At 38.7% G+C, this 18,247-nt stretch overlaps 1 protein-coding gene across 6 annotated transcripts in view; it reads right to left on the bottom strand.

Annotated features, from left to right (window-relative positions):
* Positions 1-206: 206 nt before the first annotated feature.
* Positions 207-18,247, bottom strand: part of LOC113049587 (kelch-like protein 13) — a 44,515-nt gene continuing 26,474 nt past the window's right edge. For 3 of the 6 annotated variants that reach the window (XM_026212046.1, XM_026212047.1, XM_026212045.1), the window contains 7 exons: positions 17,157-17,228; positions 14,201-14,345; positions 11,469-11,601; positions 8,491-8,687; positions 7,612-8,407; positions 3,557-3,670; positions 207-700 (listed from right to left, as the gene is read on the bottom strand). In XM_026212046.1, coding sequence (XP_026067831.1) covers positions 207-700; positions 3,557-3,670; positions 7,612-8,407; positions 8,491-8,687; positions 11,469-11,601; positions 14,201-14,345; positions 17,157-17,228 — 1,951 coding nt within the window. The remainder of the gene's footprint in view (positions 701-3,556; positions 3,671-7,611; positions 8,408-8,490; positions 8,688-11,468; positions 11,602-14,200; positions 14,346-17,156; positions 17,229-18,247) is intronic. The other 3 variants (XM_026212049.1, XM_026212050.1, XM_026212048.1) reach the window with 1 other exon arrangement.

Below are 18,247 nucleotides of genomic sequence, written 5' to 3'. Positions count from 1 at the left end.
CATTTGAGGGAAGGGACGGGGTTTCACCACAGACACCATTGAAACGTATATCAGTGGGGAGTGCAAACATTGTCTTTTTCCTGTGGGGACAAAGAGAGAGAGAGAGCGAGAGAAATTGCATCTGCATCTACTCATTCATTTGTATATGTCTGCCAACTGATCTGTCCGGTTTATTCCTTTCTCTCTCACTCTCCCTCCGCCCATTCTCAAGGAGCTGACAGAGGAGACTCGCGGTTCGGTGAGCCGCTGAGTGAGAGGTCCTCGGGCGGAAACACGGTCAGAGTGCAGGCTCTGATGCCACCCAGGGACTCAGGCAAGTCGAACACTTTGTGCCATTCGTCCTTCTCGGGGTCGTATTTCTGGACGATCTCCACCATGCAGCGATTGTTCCATGAGTAGCCGCCCACCACGTAGATCTTGTTCTCAAACACGGCCACGCCCACGTCGCTCTGTCCGCGGAGCATGGCGGCGATCGGCGTCCACAGGTCCAAGGCGGGACTGTAGTACTCACAGCTCAGCACGTCGTCGTAGTCGCTTGTGCCCCGGAAGTGGTTTCCGCCGATGACGTAGAGGCGGTCGCCCACTGTGCACATGCAGTGCAGGCCACGGACCGTCGTCATTGGAGCCTTCTGAGTCCACTTATCTGCATCCGGGTCGAAGCACATGAGCTCTTTCTGGAAGGTGTCATGAGTTATTCCACCTGCACAACAAACCACACAGAGAATTCACGTCACTTTCTCTGCTGTAACAGACACCTTGTGCGTGAACGTTCTTGGGGAGCATTAGATATGCAAAACAAGAAGTGAATAATGCATGAACTCTCTCGAGGTCTGCTGAGGAAAGAGTTAAGATTGAATAATGCATCTCGAAAATGCACACACCCAAACACACAACCAGGTCCGCACACTCCACGAAATGAACTAGAGAGGGAAGCGGAGGAAAAAAAAGACAAGAGGAAAAAGAAAACAGGACATGTCTACAGGGAGGGCTGAAAATAAAGAGAACCATCCCATCATGCACCTGGGCATCAGCCAACCAGACCCTCTCTTCTCTTTCTCTCTCCATCCCTCCTATTTTTGCCCTCTAACTCTTCATCCATCCATCCATCCATCCATCCAATCTTTCTTTTACTAAGAGAAGGGAATGATTGACTCAAACACACACACTTTCTCATTCTCCTCTTCCAGTGCATTTATGTGAATCAAAACACAAATAAAGCAGAAAGAGGCAAGAGACGAGAGACTAGAGAGATGATAACGGAGAACAAAGAATGAGGCAGCACATGTTTCATGCATGCACACTAATGCTCATGTGAGTGCAGAGCTTAATACTCCACTGCTTCATGACCTATATAACTGACTGAGAGAGAGAGAGAGAGAGAGAGAGAGAGAGATGCATGCAGGAGTAAGGACACAGACTCCAGAGTAAAAACAAAGGGATCAGCACTTCCAAAAATACTTGAGAGAAACAATGTGGGTGGAGGAGATGAAGGAGGAAAGAAATGTGAGAATCAGTGTAAATGCATAATGTAGATCACCTGACAAATACTTATGCATGCATAAATACACAACGCTCGAGGCAGAATAGAGTTAGACTGTAACATGGAGGGAGGTTTTATATTTAGAAAAATTACAAGTTTTGAAAAGAATTGTTTTTTTTAGAACGGTTATTAACTCTTCTAGAAATGTCACATTGATCAAAATCAGTGTTTTGTTTTTCCAAATTCTTCATTAGCATTCTGAAAGCATTTAACCTTTATAATGTGACATTTCTGAGTGAATCAATATTTAGCACAGAAAATAGGTAGAGGAACATGATTTTATCCATTTGGATTTGACTGGTTTCTAAATGAGATATGATATTATGATTGACATTTATTTTTCCTATCCACATTGTCTTGGGTATGTCCATAAAATGTCTTTTTTTTTAAAAGGCCGAGAAATAAATAGTATTTAAAAAATGATAAAAACATAAAAATAAAATGTGTATACATAAAAAAACCAATTACTGTTTTCCATATTTTTTGGGGATTACATTTGAATGGTTTCATGAAATTTTAAATCAAAGCATCTCTAACTATTTTCATACAAAATTTATTTATTGTTTTATTATGGAAAATGTGTTTAAAATGTTCTGCTAAATAAATTCTGCTACATTTTTTTAATTTGCAAAATATTCCTTGAAAAATATCACATTTTGGCTTGACATATACTGACCTAATTTAGAGTTACCCATCTAAAATTTGACTAATTCGGTGACACTCCACGTTACACTGTAGATTCCGTTTTTATAAATGGATTTTTCATTTTCCGTATCGCAAAAATAATAGGACCCTACTACAGTGACACTGCTTCATATACAGCGCTCTCATATTATGTTGAGGAGTTCAGAATGTTATTTAGAGGTTACTGGAGGGTTGAATGAGAGTCATCGGTCTCGTGCTCGTGTAAGAGTTTTGAAAGTTAATGTATGGAGTGGTAAATGTGTGTGAGGGGAGAACACAGAAAGCCTTGAACAGCATTATCACAGCTCTTTGAATGTGTGTGTGTGTGTGTGTGTGCGCGTGTGTGTGTGTGAGAAAGAGATCACACTCCTCCTACATATCACCATGTTCATTATCACACAGAAACACACTTCTCTGATTCATGTCATCACTACGTCTCCTCCTCTCCCCACCCTATCCAACCAAACAACCAACCAACCATCTCTCTCTCTCTCTCTCTGTTTATCATTTTCAGTGAAAGTAGGACTCATCTACATAAAGCAGGATCTGAGCTGCAATCTTGTAAAGTGAGCATGTGATGGGAACGATCCTGCACGGGGCAGTTTAACACCCTGCGAGTGTGTCTCTGTGTTCCTCTGTTTAGAGAAGTTAGTTTCTTGCCATCTGATAGAGGGAACACACACAGACACACACACTGATCTATGGAGGATCAGTTTGTGTGTGTGGTGAGAACATCTCATTCGCACCCTCCAGATATTCCTCTTCCTGTCAGCGACACCTTACCAACTACCTGATCTGTGAAAATGTGTTTGAGAATGAGGATGCGGATTTGTGATTAAACTCTACTTTTTTTCTCTCTCTAACTTATTCGTATATTAAAGGTGAAGTTTGTGGTTTTCATTAAAACTAATATATTAAAATGATCAGAATTAAATCGAAATACAACTGGAATGAATTGGTTTGAGGCTGACTCCTATAACAAAATTCCCCAAAAATGTATCATATCTGACACAAAAATATTAAGCAACACAAATGCCTTGCATATTGATAATAGAAAATGTTACACAAGCATGAAATCAGAATAATTTCTGAGGAATCATGTGATACTGAAGACATTAGTAATGGCTGCTGAAAATTAAGCTTTGTCATCAAAAGAATAAATTACATTTTATATTAAATTAACATAGAAAACCGTTGTTTTATAAATTGTAATAACATTTTTACCGTATAAATGCAGCCTTGTTGAACATGAGACGATACAAAAACATCTAAAAATCTTCCTGTAGTAGTGTACATACATAACTAACAAACATACAGATGTGTGACAGGTACCTGAAATGTACATGTATCCTCCGTAAACAGTGCCTGCGTGTCCGTAATGCGGCTCGTTCATTTTAGCCACATAAGACCATTCATTTGTTCTGGGGTTATAACACTCCACAGTTGCTAGAGAAAGACAAGAGACAGTGAGAATTAGAGATGAAAACAAGGTCTTGAATGCCAAGAAAGATGACTAGACTAACAGCTGAGTTAATGTGGATCCAGGAAGAGGTCTAAAGGGGACAAAAAGTTCTTGTACATTAGTCATGCTCTCACAAACAGAGAGAATAGGGACACTTTAGTGCTCAATTATACACAACCAAACTAGTGTACTTTCACAGCACACAGAACAGATGCAATTTAGATTCTGATGACCATTAATATAGATTTAGTGACATTTTCCCACAGAGATGATGATCTATTATTAACCATTATTGAAGGAGGCATACAATATGAACCCAATAATGGTACAAACACCACTGTATCCACAGAAACCACTACTTCATCTGTTTAATATTCACAAAAACACGCTGCTCTTATCTAATCTCTCTGAATCAGAAGCAATGCTTTTCATAGGTTTATAAATGTATCTGTCCACCCAGATCAGATGATAAAGAGATGATCTGATGCAGACAGATGATTTATTAATTTCTAGTTCTCTTTATCCAGGGTAAATCAGAGATGGGAAAAATAGCATTTTTGGGGACTTGTCTGATTCTGGAATAGATGTTTATTCAGAATATGTCACTCTTAAATAAGAGAATATAAAACCAATCACAGAACTAGCTCTTAATGCTGCCTTTGGCTAAAAGATAAAAGGATAAGAAACTGTAGCAACATAAAATGTAGCTTCTCCAAGTACTTATTAACAGTTTAATAAACCAACTGCATTTCATTTCCTAAACAGCAGCAGGTGGAAAAAGAGTGGTACGAAAATGAGCAATGAAGGTTTATGGCTCCCTCCCTGGGTTTTTAAGATGATAAGACAATTTGTTCATCATATATACTTCACAACAAGTTTACGGTGTACAGGAAGTTTCTACAGTATGATCAACAACAGGAGAGTCTGTGTCTGTTCTGATTCAGAACCAAAAATACAACCTCATACGCTTTATATCTGTAAATGAATGAGCGAGACAGCACCAACTGTGATCTTAAATATCACTCACACAACATTCATTCACTCAGTCCTCATTTATCAGGATCTTTCACTCCACATTTTTAAAACAAGTTAAATAGGAAGAAAAAAAAAACGTGCTTTTAGCTTTTAAAATCGATCACTTGTCATTCATATTTAACTGCAGTAATGGAAAATTCCTGCAAATCCTGTACTGAGCGTGACAAATCAAACACACTGGGCAGTAATATTAGACTGCAGGCAGAGTCCTCAAACAGTACGGGGTAAAAAGATTAAATTCAACTCAAAGCAATAAATTCCACTTGACCGCCATGACGGGGGTCACTATAGAAACATGGGTGACTGAGTGCTAGGGGCTTGAACATCGTCAGTGTGTGTGTGCGTGTGTGTGTGTGTGTGTGTGTGTGTGTGTGTATGTGTGTGTCAAAGTGAATTGCATGCAGAAAGCTGGAAGTAAATTTTTTTTGGTGCTTTTTCTCAGTCATGCTGTGGAAGTGAGCGTGTCAAGAGTCCATTATCAAACCTCTGTAGTGTGACATCCGTGTGTGTTTTTGTCTCTTTCCTGTCCTTTTTGAGGTGCTGTACATATCTGGTGTGAGTGTGTTTGTGTGCATAGTTATGGGGAGCATTGCTGTAGATTATTCAAGGTTCATTTTTGTTTGTGTGGATATTAATGTGTTTGCACAATGCTCTGGTGTCCTGCTATATTGTGATGCCCCTGCATTTTAATTACCCAGGTTGCACTGAGGCATTCACCCTGTGAGAACGATCATCTCTGGTTAAGCTCCACCTTTGCCTGATGCAGTCATACAACCATAGCCGCTGGAATAATGACTATAAAGTACACTGTTCTGACATAAAACCTGTATACTATTAATATTTTTGCTGAAAGCTCTTTTTACCCCGATGCTAATTAGTTTTTGAGTTTCACTGGTGCTCTATCCATGTGCATCACCAATGATTCCTCACTTTCTGTCATTTCTGGGGCATGCAAACTTCTGTAGCCTATGATGATCTAAATGCTATCTGTCTTGAATACATATTAGAAGGCATATTAAATACTATAAGTATAATCAACAAATAATTATCAAATAACTAAATGATGCACTGCAGTTAATAAGCACTAAATAACATTATTATACCACACTAAATAAGATTTTTATTTTTTTTACGGCGCTTTTTCAAATCCTGGAATAACTAAATTCTACAATAAAAGGATGAATTTGACCTCCTTCAAATGAATGAGAGAAATGTGTGGGTGGCTCAACTGGTTTTGCTTTAGGATTTTACACTTGACATAGAGTTGTGACCCAAAAAGTACCAGAGTTGCTTGCAGTACACAGTAAACAACAATATCCTTAAAACAAATATTACAGCTAACTACATATGCTCAGCAATATGCACAAAAAGTAATTATCATGACATAGGCTCAATATGAAAATGGACTATCACCCCATTCATTTTCTAAATGCAACTTTCTGATCTTCTTGTAAACAATTCACCCCTGCAAGGCATGCATACATTTATTTCTTTGTTTATTTTTTTTTTAAATTCTTCATCAAAATGTCAGTTTTATCATCCGGTGATCTGACAGCTTTGTCTCTGGTGATGTATGATGGACTTTACCAACTGATGCACTGCAAGCTCACATTCAGATCTGCGTTAACGCAATGAACAACTGATGGATAGTAAGGCAGCACGAGAAACCGAAAGGAAATTGCAATTCTGTGATCAGAAGTAAATCTCCATCTGAAGGCCAGAAATCAGCTTTAGAAGAAACTGGTAACTGAACTGCTTTCATTGATTCAACGTGACTAATAAACACAGGACTACGACAATATATGATTTATTGGAGTACTTATTTTAATCATTTTAATAATTTCAATGCTAAACGACATAGCCTTAATCACTGTTCAGAATACTATAAAACATGTGTGCCTTGTTCTGTTTAAGAAGCCACATCATCTCACAGAAAGATCTATTTCAAACACTCATTGTAAAGTGAGTTTGGCGTAAAAACATGTTATTAAATGTAGTATTTTCACATGCTTTCAGATGGAGCAGAATTTACTACACAGAGCTGTAGTTCACGGAGAAGCTACCCAACTAGCTGTCATTAATCACAGAATGATATCTTCGATTTCATTATTTCGCAAATAAAATTGTCTGCAATAATGAACGCACGGCTTGTCAGTGAACTACGGCTCTGTGAAGTAAATGCTGCTCCATCTGAAAGCATGTGCTGCAGATTTAATACTAATCACAGAACTGGCTTTACTGACAAAATGCGCAAGACTGTTGCATAAAATTATTGTGCATCTCTAATGGATAGAGCTATTTCTGCACTCTGCTTTTAAGAAATTATCTGCTGCTACTTCAGTTACACTGCAGTTTTACGTTGTGTTAGTGTCATGCTCTCAGCATTCCAAAATTCACATTACAAAACACAGTGGTGTTAGCACAAAACGCGTTGATCCTCACTGCACGCAAATGAGCATTTAATGTAGTCTTGGTTGTAATTTTTATCTTGTTTTAGCTAGTCCATGGTTGTGAAGGTGGAGGGGGAGTCAAGCCCATGTTTGTATCTGCCTAATTCTGCTAGCTTCTACAGAAGTGACGTAAGTGAAGTTTTTTGAGTCACGACCCACCAGTTGAGATGATTAGCAACACCCCTAGGGGGCAGAATTTCTGACAAATTAAATCTTCAGGATCAAGTCAAAAATTCTATAATTAGGACCAACCGAAAATACCAAGATCTTTTAGCATTTAGAATTTTTTTTTTTTTTTTTTTTTACATCCACACATAATTAGCAAACTTCAAGACACTCCTATTAATGTAATATTTACAAAACATGTCAACAACTGAAGCACAGCATGTCCCTTAGAAATCGGTTTCCTGCTGTGCCACTAAAATCCCTTCCTGACTCACCCAGCTCTCCTGCAGCGTTTCTCCCGCCCACTGCATATAGATGTCCTTTGAGAGCGCTCAGATGAAAGAAGGTCCTCTTCTCATTCAGACATGCCACCTGAATCCACTTGTTATATCTCGGGTCATATCGAAACACGGTATCCACAGCGGTTTTTCCTTTAGTGTCATAGTTACTTTGTCCCCCGACCACATACAAAAAATTCCCGATCACTGCGATCCCGTGCTGGTAGCGCGGGGCGTCCATGGGTGCCAGTGCTTTCCATTCATGTGCTTTCTCGTCAAAAAGTCGCAACTCTTTACTTACAACTAGCTGTTGCCGTAGCACGCCCCCTAGTGTTACTAAATGGGTATTGTCTGAACGGATCATGGTTCGTTCCGACTGCATCACCGGCTGCATGTATGGCATAATCTGGTAGTTGCTGGCTTCTAATAAAAGATTAACACAGGTATTGTCCGTACGCATGAAGTCAACAGTCTGTACGTGGTTTATGAGTTCTGTTGGACTCATGAGGGGGAATCGGATATTGCGCATTAGCTTGGCGGCATATTCCATGCGTCCTTCTTCGTAGCGTAGCCAGCGGCACGCAGATTTGAACAGGTCCAGCTCACTGCAGTGTTTTAGACTGTTGGAGGAAAGCACAAACGCGAGACGTTCGAATGGAAGTTTGACAAACTCGCCGGTGCCGAGTAGCGAGGGGAAATTCTTCAGGATAAAGTTGTTGACGTATTTGTCCACCTCTGTGAGGTTGTAGGTGTTGGCGATGCGCCCCACCTCCACGCAGTTGTCCAGCGACACCTAAGAGGAGGTAAGAACTGTGCATTAATACTACAAGGTACACAAGAGCATCCTCATTTGAAATGGTTTGAACAGTGTCCTACCCCAGAAATGAGAAAGACTTTGCAGAAGTCAAGGACAGGCAGGATCTGGAGAAAGCTAGCAGCCTCTAGGGTGTCCTGTAGGTTCTCCATGTTGAGGGAGAGTTTGGCGGTGTAAATGAAGTCTATAATCTTCTTTAGCCCTATTCGATTCACGCCATGCAGCTTTATACACATCAAATCCTGCTCTTTCATTCCACCTGGGGAAAAAAAGAGAAAGAGAGAAAAAGATGACAGAGGGAAGAGATGAAAGCAAGAGAAAATCAGTGCAAATAAATATTCACGCAAAACAGATATAAAAAAGGGAAAAGCAGATGAAGAGAATGAGGAAGAAAAGAATGGGGGAGGGATTGGCAAAAAACGTTGCAAAAGAGCGGATCAAAGGCAGAGAGGGGAGAGTGACAGAAACAATATGGAGAACGAAAGAAAGAGGAAATAAGAGAGAAGATAAGGGAGTCTCACTGCAAGCTGTCACCAATTCTCTTTACCATGATAATGAGCCACTTATTCAAGAGCCACGTTTGAAATGAATCAAACCACTTTCATTAGTTCAGATGCGATTTCTCAACTATGCCGAGATGGAGAAAGAAAGAGAGAACAAGAGCAAAAGGGATAAGCAGAACACAATGGGAGAATGAAAGAAAGTAATACAGACAGCAATTATGGAAGTCTTGCAGTGCTTAAATGCTCATGGCACACATGTATGAGCAGGACTTTGATGGGCTTATAAATACCACTGACCTTTTATAAGATAACAGAGACAGCACATTTCTCAGCTACTGGTAAGATTCATAGATTCACATCAGCATAAATGTTAACGATGCGATGCACTGATTTAAAAAAGTATGCATTGGATACAAGTTGGCATTTGTATCGCAATGCAGAATTTCTAATATATCTGCATTAGTAAAAAAAAAAATATTTAGATGTGCTATAGTTTCATTATTTAGAAAGTGACCAATAGTTTGTGACCAATATTTTATATGTAGATTGATTTCTCCTCTGTAAGCAGTTTCTCAAGCCTGTTCTCTCGTCACCACTGCTGCTACGTGAATATGACATATCACAACAGTACAGACACCGAGGCGTCAGAAGGCACTTGAGTTAATTAATGACTTGCTGTCAGTCTGAACATGATTTGTGAACTATCTGTACCATATTGAATTGCATAGCATCATATTTTTTCCATTGCATTGTATTGCATTGAATCACTTAGTGTTAAATCGAATCAAAATCAGATCGCACTGCATCGTAATGGGGTGAATCTTATCACATCGTTAGCTGCTTCATATGTAACTTTAATGTATTGTATCGATGGCTATGCATCGGGATACTTACTGCATCGCCCTCAGTTACATCCCTACTTTAGCACAGCTATTTAAAAGATAATTAATGATTACTGCAACATTATCAGGAACTGAATTTTGGATCAGTTTGATTTGGAGTGCAAGGCTACCTGCCTCGATATTGTAGAAATGGAAAACATGGCAAACAACACAATGTCCTGACTAGTTAGGACAAAAAAACAAAAACAAAAAAAAAACAAGGAATTGTTATGGCAAAGCGGAATTATCAGCAGTCATTTTAAGATTGAGAAATTATTCTGATTGGTGTTCAAGAACATTTGTTATTATCAATGTGGAAAACAGCAGTGCTAATTAATATTTGTGTGTTTCTATTTTTAAAATTTCTGTAACATTATAAATATTTTTACTTTGCCTTTTGGCCAGTTATTATTTGCTTTTGGAGGAACACATGACTGGAATAGACTTCCACCAGATTTAAAGGAGTTATATATTACAGGTACTTGTGGTTTCTCTAGAAAGCTGAAAATGTGTTTACGGTTGTATCAAAATTGTGACCATTTGTAAAAATTTGGGAATTTCTTAATTATTTGTATGTTAAAAGAATATTTTGCCTGCTGTTTTCATCCTCTTTAACATCAATCTGCCATGGGACTACTGATGTAAATGAGTCAATTTGGCTAAATCAGACACATTTTAAATGTTATTTATTATTAATGTGTATGGTCCCTTATTAAATAAAACAAATAAACATTTATAATAAGCATATTCAGTCTTACTGATCTAAACGTATGAACGGCAGTGTGTAGTGAATATAAAATGAAGTGCTCATAATAGCATGGTTTAGAAATTAAGCTTTGAATCAATTCAGTTCATTTTTTTGGACTGATCCAGAATCATGATGCATTGACATACTGATTTTACCCCAGCTCTAGTTTGGAAATGGAGTAAGGCTGCAGAAAGGAGATTCCCTGGGCACACTGATTCTTTATAATTGTTTTAGTACTCTCTCATAATAGTTTTGTGTTAAAAATTCATTCAGGATTTGGTAATATGCAGTATTAAATGGTATAACTATTTAGGGAATAGCTGAACTCAATTCAAATAATAAAATGAAGTCCTTTCCATCAAATATATTATCTCTGAACATGCTTTCCCAAATAACCCAGAGCAAATCCCTTGCTTTCTTATCTTTATTCCACCTCTCTTGCTTTGTTCTTTCTTCCCAAGAAACAGAGTGCGCTTCTGAGAGACAGAGAGAGAGAGAGAGGGCGAGTGAGGGAGGGGGTGAACTGAGGGAGAATCAGGAACATTCTGAGCTCTGAGGGAAGTCTCTAGTGTGACTAAATGAGATTGACATGTTACTGATATTTACATGATTAATGAACTAAAAAAAGGGGGAAAAGCAAAAGAAGATTAAAAGTGACAGTACTAAACAAAAACAAAAACAATCCTGTATATCTGATTAGTACAGAATAGTGCATCAACATTGTCTGTCCATTAATAACTTAACTGGAGTCTCTCTTCACTTTCTCTTCTGTCAAACAAACGTTGAATTCTCGGTCCCAAAACACCTTGTTTTTATCGTCTTCCTTCCTTCATCCCTTCCTCACCTGGAAACTTGGCTTTACCTCACCCAATTCTTTTTTTTATCCCATGTCTTGTTCTCTCACTCACCTGTAAACATGGCTTTAAAGTAGTCGCTGGAGGAGGCCATCATGGCTCGGTGAACAGGAAACGCCTCATCCCCATCTCCTGCCACCAACGTGACATCACACAGCAGGCCCTCTATCCTCAACTGGTCAAAACCCTGAAAGACAGAGGGAAGAAAATAAAACGGAGGAAGTGAGAGGACTGACGAGCATTTCAGTAATGCACTTAATGAATTCACAGAGGAGGAGGAAAAAGAAAAAACAATACAGCATCTGTTTTTATCACCCATAAAAACAGAATGTGAATGTTAAGGAGCTGTATCATTACTATGTGTCCCATGAGCATCATTTCTGAATAAAAGATTGTGGGGTTAATTAATGAACAGGAGGTCAGATGCATGAGGGGACTGCAGCAGAGCTGGGCTCCCACGGCACAGACGAGCCGTAATTAACAGGACAGAGCCATCGTCCACTCGCACGCACACTCTCCGAGCTGCTGTGTCAGGCTCAATACAGCAGCATGTGCAAAAGCAAACATGAAATAAGGCACAATCCAATCAGTGCTGCACTTACCGAAATTACACACAAACTTTTTAAGCGCCAAACACTGTACTACACAATCTGTGCTGGAGTTAAACAGACATGCCTCGATAAACGTGAAAAAGCCAACAGGCTGTCTTTAGGGCCTCATAACATCAGCGTCTGATAAAATCTGTGCTTTTCTCTGAAGTCGCTTTGGATAAACGCGTCTGCTAAATGTCTAAATGCAAAATGTAAAAGATGACAACGATGCATCTAATAAGACAGTAAACACATTTTTTGTTGAGGCGTCTACATTAAACACTGTGTGTGTGCAGGTGTGTGTGGGCTATATGTTTGTTGTGTCACTATGGAATAATTAATAATTTATAAATAATTAATTGAGATATTTTGTCAGCACAAATTTGCAGCTTTTTTTTTTTTGACGAAATAAATGGATGTACAAAAAAACATATGCTAAAACACACTAAACCTGGTTCCTTGGCTTAAATCTTTCTTTCTGTGTATATTCGGTATGTGAGGACACACAGAGCCTGGGGATGAACATCCAATCAAATGAACTGACTGTTTCCCAACAAATCACTGGAATGAATCAAATCATTTCCCAGCGGTTAGTGATATTGTAGGGTGGTGAGGGCTGCTGTGCTTTAGGACACATGTGCCATGTGATAAATTTAAATTGAAATTAAGTCATCATCTCAGAGCGGCTGTCTTCAACTTCAGCTTCTTTCAAATATGTGGCTCTGGACCACAAAACCAGTCTTAAGTCACTGGGGTATATTTTTATATTTTTAGCAATAGCCAAAAATCAATTTTGTGTGTCAAAATGATCGATTTTTCTTTTATGTCAAAAATCATTAGGATGTTAAGTAAGGATCATGTTCCATGATATTTTGTACATTTCCTAGCATAAATATATCAAAACTAAATATCTGATTAGTAATATGCTTGGCTAAGAATTCATTTGGACAAATTTAAAGGTGACTTTCTCAGCATTTGGATTTTTTTGCACCCTCAGAATCCAGATTTTCAAATAGTTGTATCTCAGCCAAATATTGTTTGATAAACCATACATCAATGATAAGCCTATTTATTCTGCTTTCATATAATGTATAAATCTCAATTTCTAAAAAATTACACTTAAGACTGGTTTTGTGGTCACATATTGTTTTTCTGTGGTATTCTGATTTAACAAACTGTTTTGATCTTAATAAACTGCAATTTGAAGTTCATACAGTATAAACACTATTCACCTCCTCTAACAGCAGTTGCTGATTTCAGGCTGAATGTCGATCAAGTGATGGATGACAGCGGTCACTGACATTGTGATAGGAGGAATCAATAGAGTGACCTCATCACATCAATACAAATTGTCAGTGCTAATGACATCAAGAAATCACACAATACATGAATTTGTCTGTGCGTACACACATATATACTGTACACTCTTATCTCATGTAAACCGTGAACCTACACCACTGTTCAAAAATTTGGGGCAGATACGATTTTTCTATGTTTTTAAAAGTCAGCTGTATTTTTTTTTTTATAAATAATACAGAAAAAAAAAAAATTATAAAAAAAAAAAAAAAAAGACCAGTCTAAGCATGTGAAGAGAAGTGTGTGATTTATCAAAAATGTTTCTATCTGAACAAACAAACAAAGAGTGCCACTGTTTGTACACTGTATTTCATTCAGAATTATAATTCATAATAGAAATATGGCCATTATTACAATGGCTCGCTTCGTTTTAAACTGACATGTTATCAAATAAAAATAGTCCACTGAAGTGGACATCATGCATCAGAGAGGGTTAAATAAATATGAACAGATGCACACAAACAAAGGTAATCAGGTGACCTTTACTTATTGATCTGTCTGCAATGACTCACTGGCAAATTCCAATTAAATTCTCACCTTTGTTCCCACACAAGCACATGCGGACACTTGTCAGGTGACCCGCAGGTAGGTGCTAATGAATGTTCTCTTGGACTTTAGGCAGGACTGAGCCCACCACCAATGAGGATGATGATCATAATATTATCATCTTTATGTGTGAACTAAAGCCTGTCTGCCAGAAACAGCAGAGATGACCTTCACAGTCTCTTTAAAACACACACACAAACTATCACGTGTGAGATGACGTGGGAATGGCAGATGGTGACACCCCACATGCCCGCCCTGACATTTAGTAAGAGACATATGTAATCACACACTTACCTGTAAAACCACAGAGCTGTGTGTGTTGCTGGTAAAGAAGCGTGTGTTTCCTGGTTTTGAGGCCTGCAAGTGGGAGGAAAGCCCCATTTCACTGCATCCCAGGGACACCTTCATCATCTGAGCATCATCATCTTCCACCAGTGATCTGAAAAAGAGAGAAGAAAGGTTAATGTGTGGAAATAACAAGGTTGAGAGGGTACAGGCAGCACTGTGTGAAGAGACCAAACCGGTTTTGACTGCAAACACAATATTGATTCATTAGATTTGAAACAGATGTGGTGCCTCCTGATTCTTCAACACGAGTACAGTGCAGAAACCCTCCTCAAATGATAAACACGTCACACAGACACATATATACACAACTGAGCATTCACAACACAAAACACATACAGAATGGCTGTTTCCCCACTATTACACAGTCAAGATCTCAGAAACGATCATCTTGTTTTGCCGATTGAGTAATAAGACAAGATTTGTTTTCTGTTTAGGCATGTTAACCTGGGCAGATGTATAAAGAAAAGCATCACAAAACCAAATAAACTTCAGACGTGGTCAGCTTGCTTGGCCTTTTCTAAGCCTACTGGTGAAAAAGCAACAGTCAGAACAGATCAACCACTGCTCTAGATAACAGAGGAGCAAAACCAGAGAGACACTTTTCTCTTCTGATATAACTGAAGTGTATGTTTAATGTATCTGTGACAAACAGCACATGACATTGTGTCACTGGTAGCATCACATACGAGATGCCAGTTTTAATCTCTCAGGAAAGTGGCACTGGTCACAAAAAATGTAAGAAAATTGTGATTTTGTTCCTCACATTTGTGTCACGAGAGAAAAGTTTCACATGCATTTTATAACACTGAACTATAAACAGTGCTCTAAAACAAAGGACTCATCACAGCAATGCATTACATTTGAAAATGAATAGAAAACAGTTGCAATAATATTTCGCAGTATTACTGTTTTTACTGTACATTTAATCAAATAAATTCAACTTTGGTATTTTTGACTTCATTGAAAAAATAATAATAATACTGACCCAGAACTTTCAAACGGTAGTTTTTGGATAGTAGACTTAATAAATATTCACCTCCTTTAATGCGATACACATAAATAATCTCTGGTGCAACTGACTGGTAAATAATCGATCTTATAAATCAATACACAAGTGTCTGGACAGTCCAACCTCTGGTGAGTCTATACTGTGCCAAATCAGAGCGATAGAGACACCCCTGAAACACTCCAAGCAGCTCTGTAAACTGAAAAGCACAAGTCAAGGGATGGACACAAGAATATTTCCAGCCAGTGAATATCTATTGGAGTATGACTGAAATGAGTGTAGGAAAGAGACCGCTGAGATCAATGACAGCTCTGAAGGAGTTACAAGCTTCAGTGTTTGACCAGGTGCTTTAGCAGAGAGAGGCAAATAGAAAAGCCACTTTTCAGAAATGTCACATGACGTCTCTGCTACAGTTTGCCAGGATGTGGGAGACACTGAGGACAGCTGGAAGAAGGTTCTGTGGTCTGATGAGAGCAAAATAGATACTAATGTTTGGCACAAGCCTTTAAACTGACTGTGGTTGCGGCATCATACTTAAGAGACAACTCTGTGTACACCTAGAAGGCTTGAGAGGGTAAAAGGAATACAGTAATATACAGAGTAATCGTGAAGGAGAACTTGTGTTACTTGTGATGGAGGATTTATCCTCCAGGAAAACAATAACCTCAAAATAAAGCTAAATAAAGATAAACAGGAATGTCTTAAAACACACAATTTCCAATGGTGGGGGGGGGGGGGATACATTTTTACAGATACTATATAATTCACCAAATTTTAGGTTCTGGAGAAGACAAATTCAAAAGTCTGATGGCAAGTTGTCACTTACAGTAAAGCTGTTAAGAGACGGCTGTCTTTGACAAAATCAAAGACAAAGTCATTTCAGTTCACAACAATCTAATATCAATTTCATTTGCATTGGGTCATAGTCATACTATTGTTCTTGCTATTTAATTTAAACCTTCCAGTGCTACAGTTCCTACTAAAGTAGCCAGCCAACTGGCTGAGTTTTATTTACTTACTGAAGCTAATTTGTTTTCGCAACTGGTGCTTGGAGAGTGTTAATTCTGGACCCTGTAAGCATATAAAATTATGAATAATTAAAAAGGCCTCATAATAAGCAATTACTCTTACTCTAACAGTAGCTAAGCAAAGATGGCCTCTAAAGCTTCAAAAGTTTTATGAATGAGGCCCCGGGACAGGACTTTAATGATCAACCCAGCACTATAACACCTATTTCTTCCCTTCACAGCTTTAAGCTTCATGGTTTTAAAAAGGATATCCAACCAGGATATCCAACCAGGATGTATCGCCCTTTTATCCGGATTTACACTGTCTTGGATAAAAGGAATGTGGGTCAGGGGTTTTGGGATCAATCATGCTTCAGCACAAACTCTGGAGGTATGGGTTAACAAGATGAAAGAAAAACAGTTTTGTGATACTAATGTCACGATACAGAAACAATAGACCGGTAGCAATTATTTTCCATTACAAAGTATTGACTATTGAACACTACATTACCCATAATTCTGTGAAGAAATTTCCACTAAACAGATATTTCAATAATAATATTAATAATTTTTAGCGCCCAACCCCTAAGATCATACAGTCTAGCACCAAACCCACTGAAAAAGTAGACAGGCACTGTTGCACTCTTTTGCAACCAAAAATGATAATATGTACTGTATCATGACCCAAGTATCAACATAGAACAGTGATGAAGGAACATAGATGATTCCCAGTTCAACTGAGCTCTAGAAAAGGGTCAAGCAGGTCAGGGAGTCATTACTAGACAACAAAAAATTGGTCAATTGAAAGGGAAATAAAAAAGAGAAAGAGATGCCGGAATTGGCAGGCACAGTCACGACACAGATCACAGGCAGCTGATTGGTGCATTACCCTGTCAGGTGATAGGTTGGAGATGCAGCAAGCAGAGAGTGGGTGGTCCACACCACAAACGAGTGCCGGTGGCTGCCAAAAACAACGAGAGATATAGCATCACTAAATACACACGCATTCCCAGAAAACATGCAAACACACACAGCGCGAAGCGTATGCTGCACAGACACACTAATGACAAGTGTCAATCGACAAACTTAAGAACAGGACAGACAGAGAGAGAGAGAAATCACAAGGGTATTCATTCAATTAAGCAGTTTAGATTGACCTGAGCCTCTAAATTACTAACAAATTAAATGATGATTGTAGTGAAGCAAATGAGCTTGAAGACAACTTGACCTGACTGCTGATGGGATCAAGATGAGATGCGACAAAGACACGCACAAACCTTTATCCAATAAAGAAAGACGGGTCTAATGATCTAACAATCATGTGATGGAGAAAGACAATGACAGATGTTTAGTGAAGAGGGGAGAGGATGAGATTAAAGGCAGTTATACAGAAAGAGTAAAAGAGAAAGAGAGAGAGAGAAACAGGGAGAACGGGGCAAGCAAAAGAGCATTAGCTTAACAGCATTCTTTAATAATTCTGTATTATGGAGAACAGGAAGAACAGAGCTGAATGATAGGAGAACAGCTGGCCTGTTTCTCTCTCTCTCTCTCTCTAGCTCTCTCACACACACAGACACAGACGGACCTCGACATATTCTGCTTTGATTAACCAACATCCTTTTCAACTCTCCTGGACCAGATCCCTTCCTGTTAATTAGGATTTGATCACGCGCACACAAACACACACACACACCTGCTCTCTTTTTCTCCTGATTCAGATCATATCTCGGCAAATGAGTTCAGTCACCCTGGGCATTTACTCCTTTGAGAGGAGAATTAGAAACCCACCTGAGGTCTGTCTGATAATGACACATCAAACATTAACAAATGGGTGAAAAGAGAGAAAGGCAGGGAAAGATATGATGGGTTTGATATTATAAAAAGTGTTTTTGCAGCTAAATATAACTGGCATTCTGTTGTGCCCTTTCTAGACTATTCTTCCTAAAAAGGTGTAATGAAGGACGACTTTATATCTAGGAC

This window comes from Carassius auratus, chromosome 30 (assembly GCF_003368295.1).
Source record: "Carassius auratus strain Wakin chromosome 30, ASM336829v1, whole genome shotgun sequence".
In the NCBI taxonomy this organism is placed as follows: Eukaryota; Metazoa; Chordata; class Actinopteri; order Cypriniformes; family Cyprinidae; genus Carassius; species Carassius auratus.
Note: the sequence above shows the minus strand (reverse complement) of the source record. Positions and strands in the feature narration are given on the sequence as shown.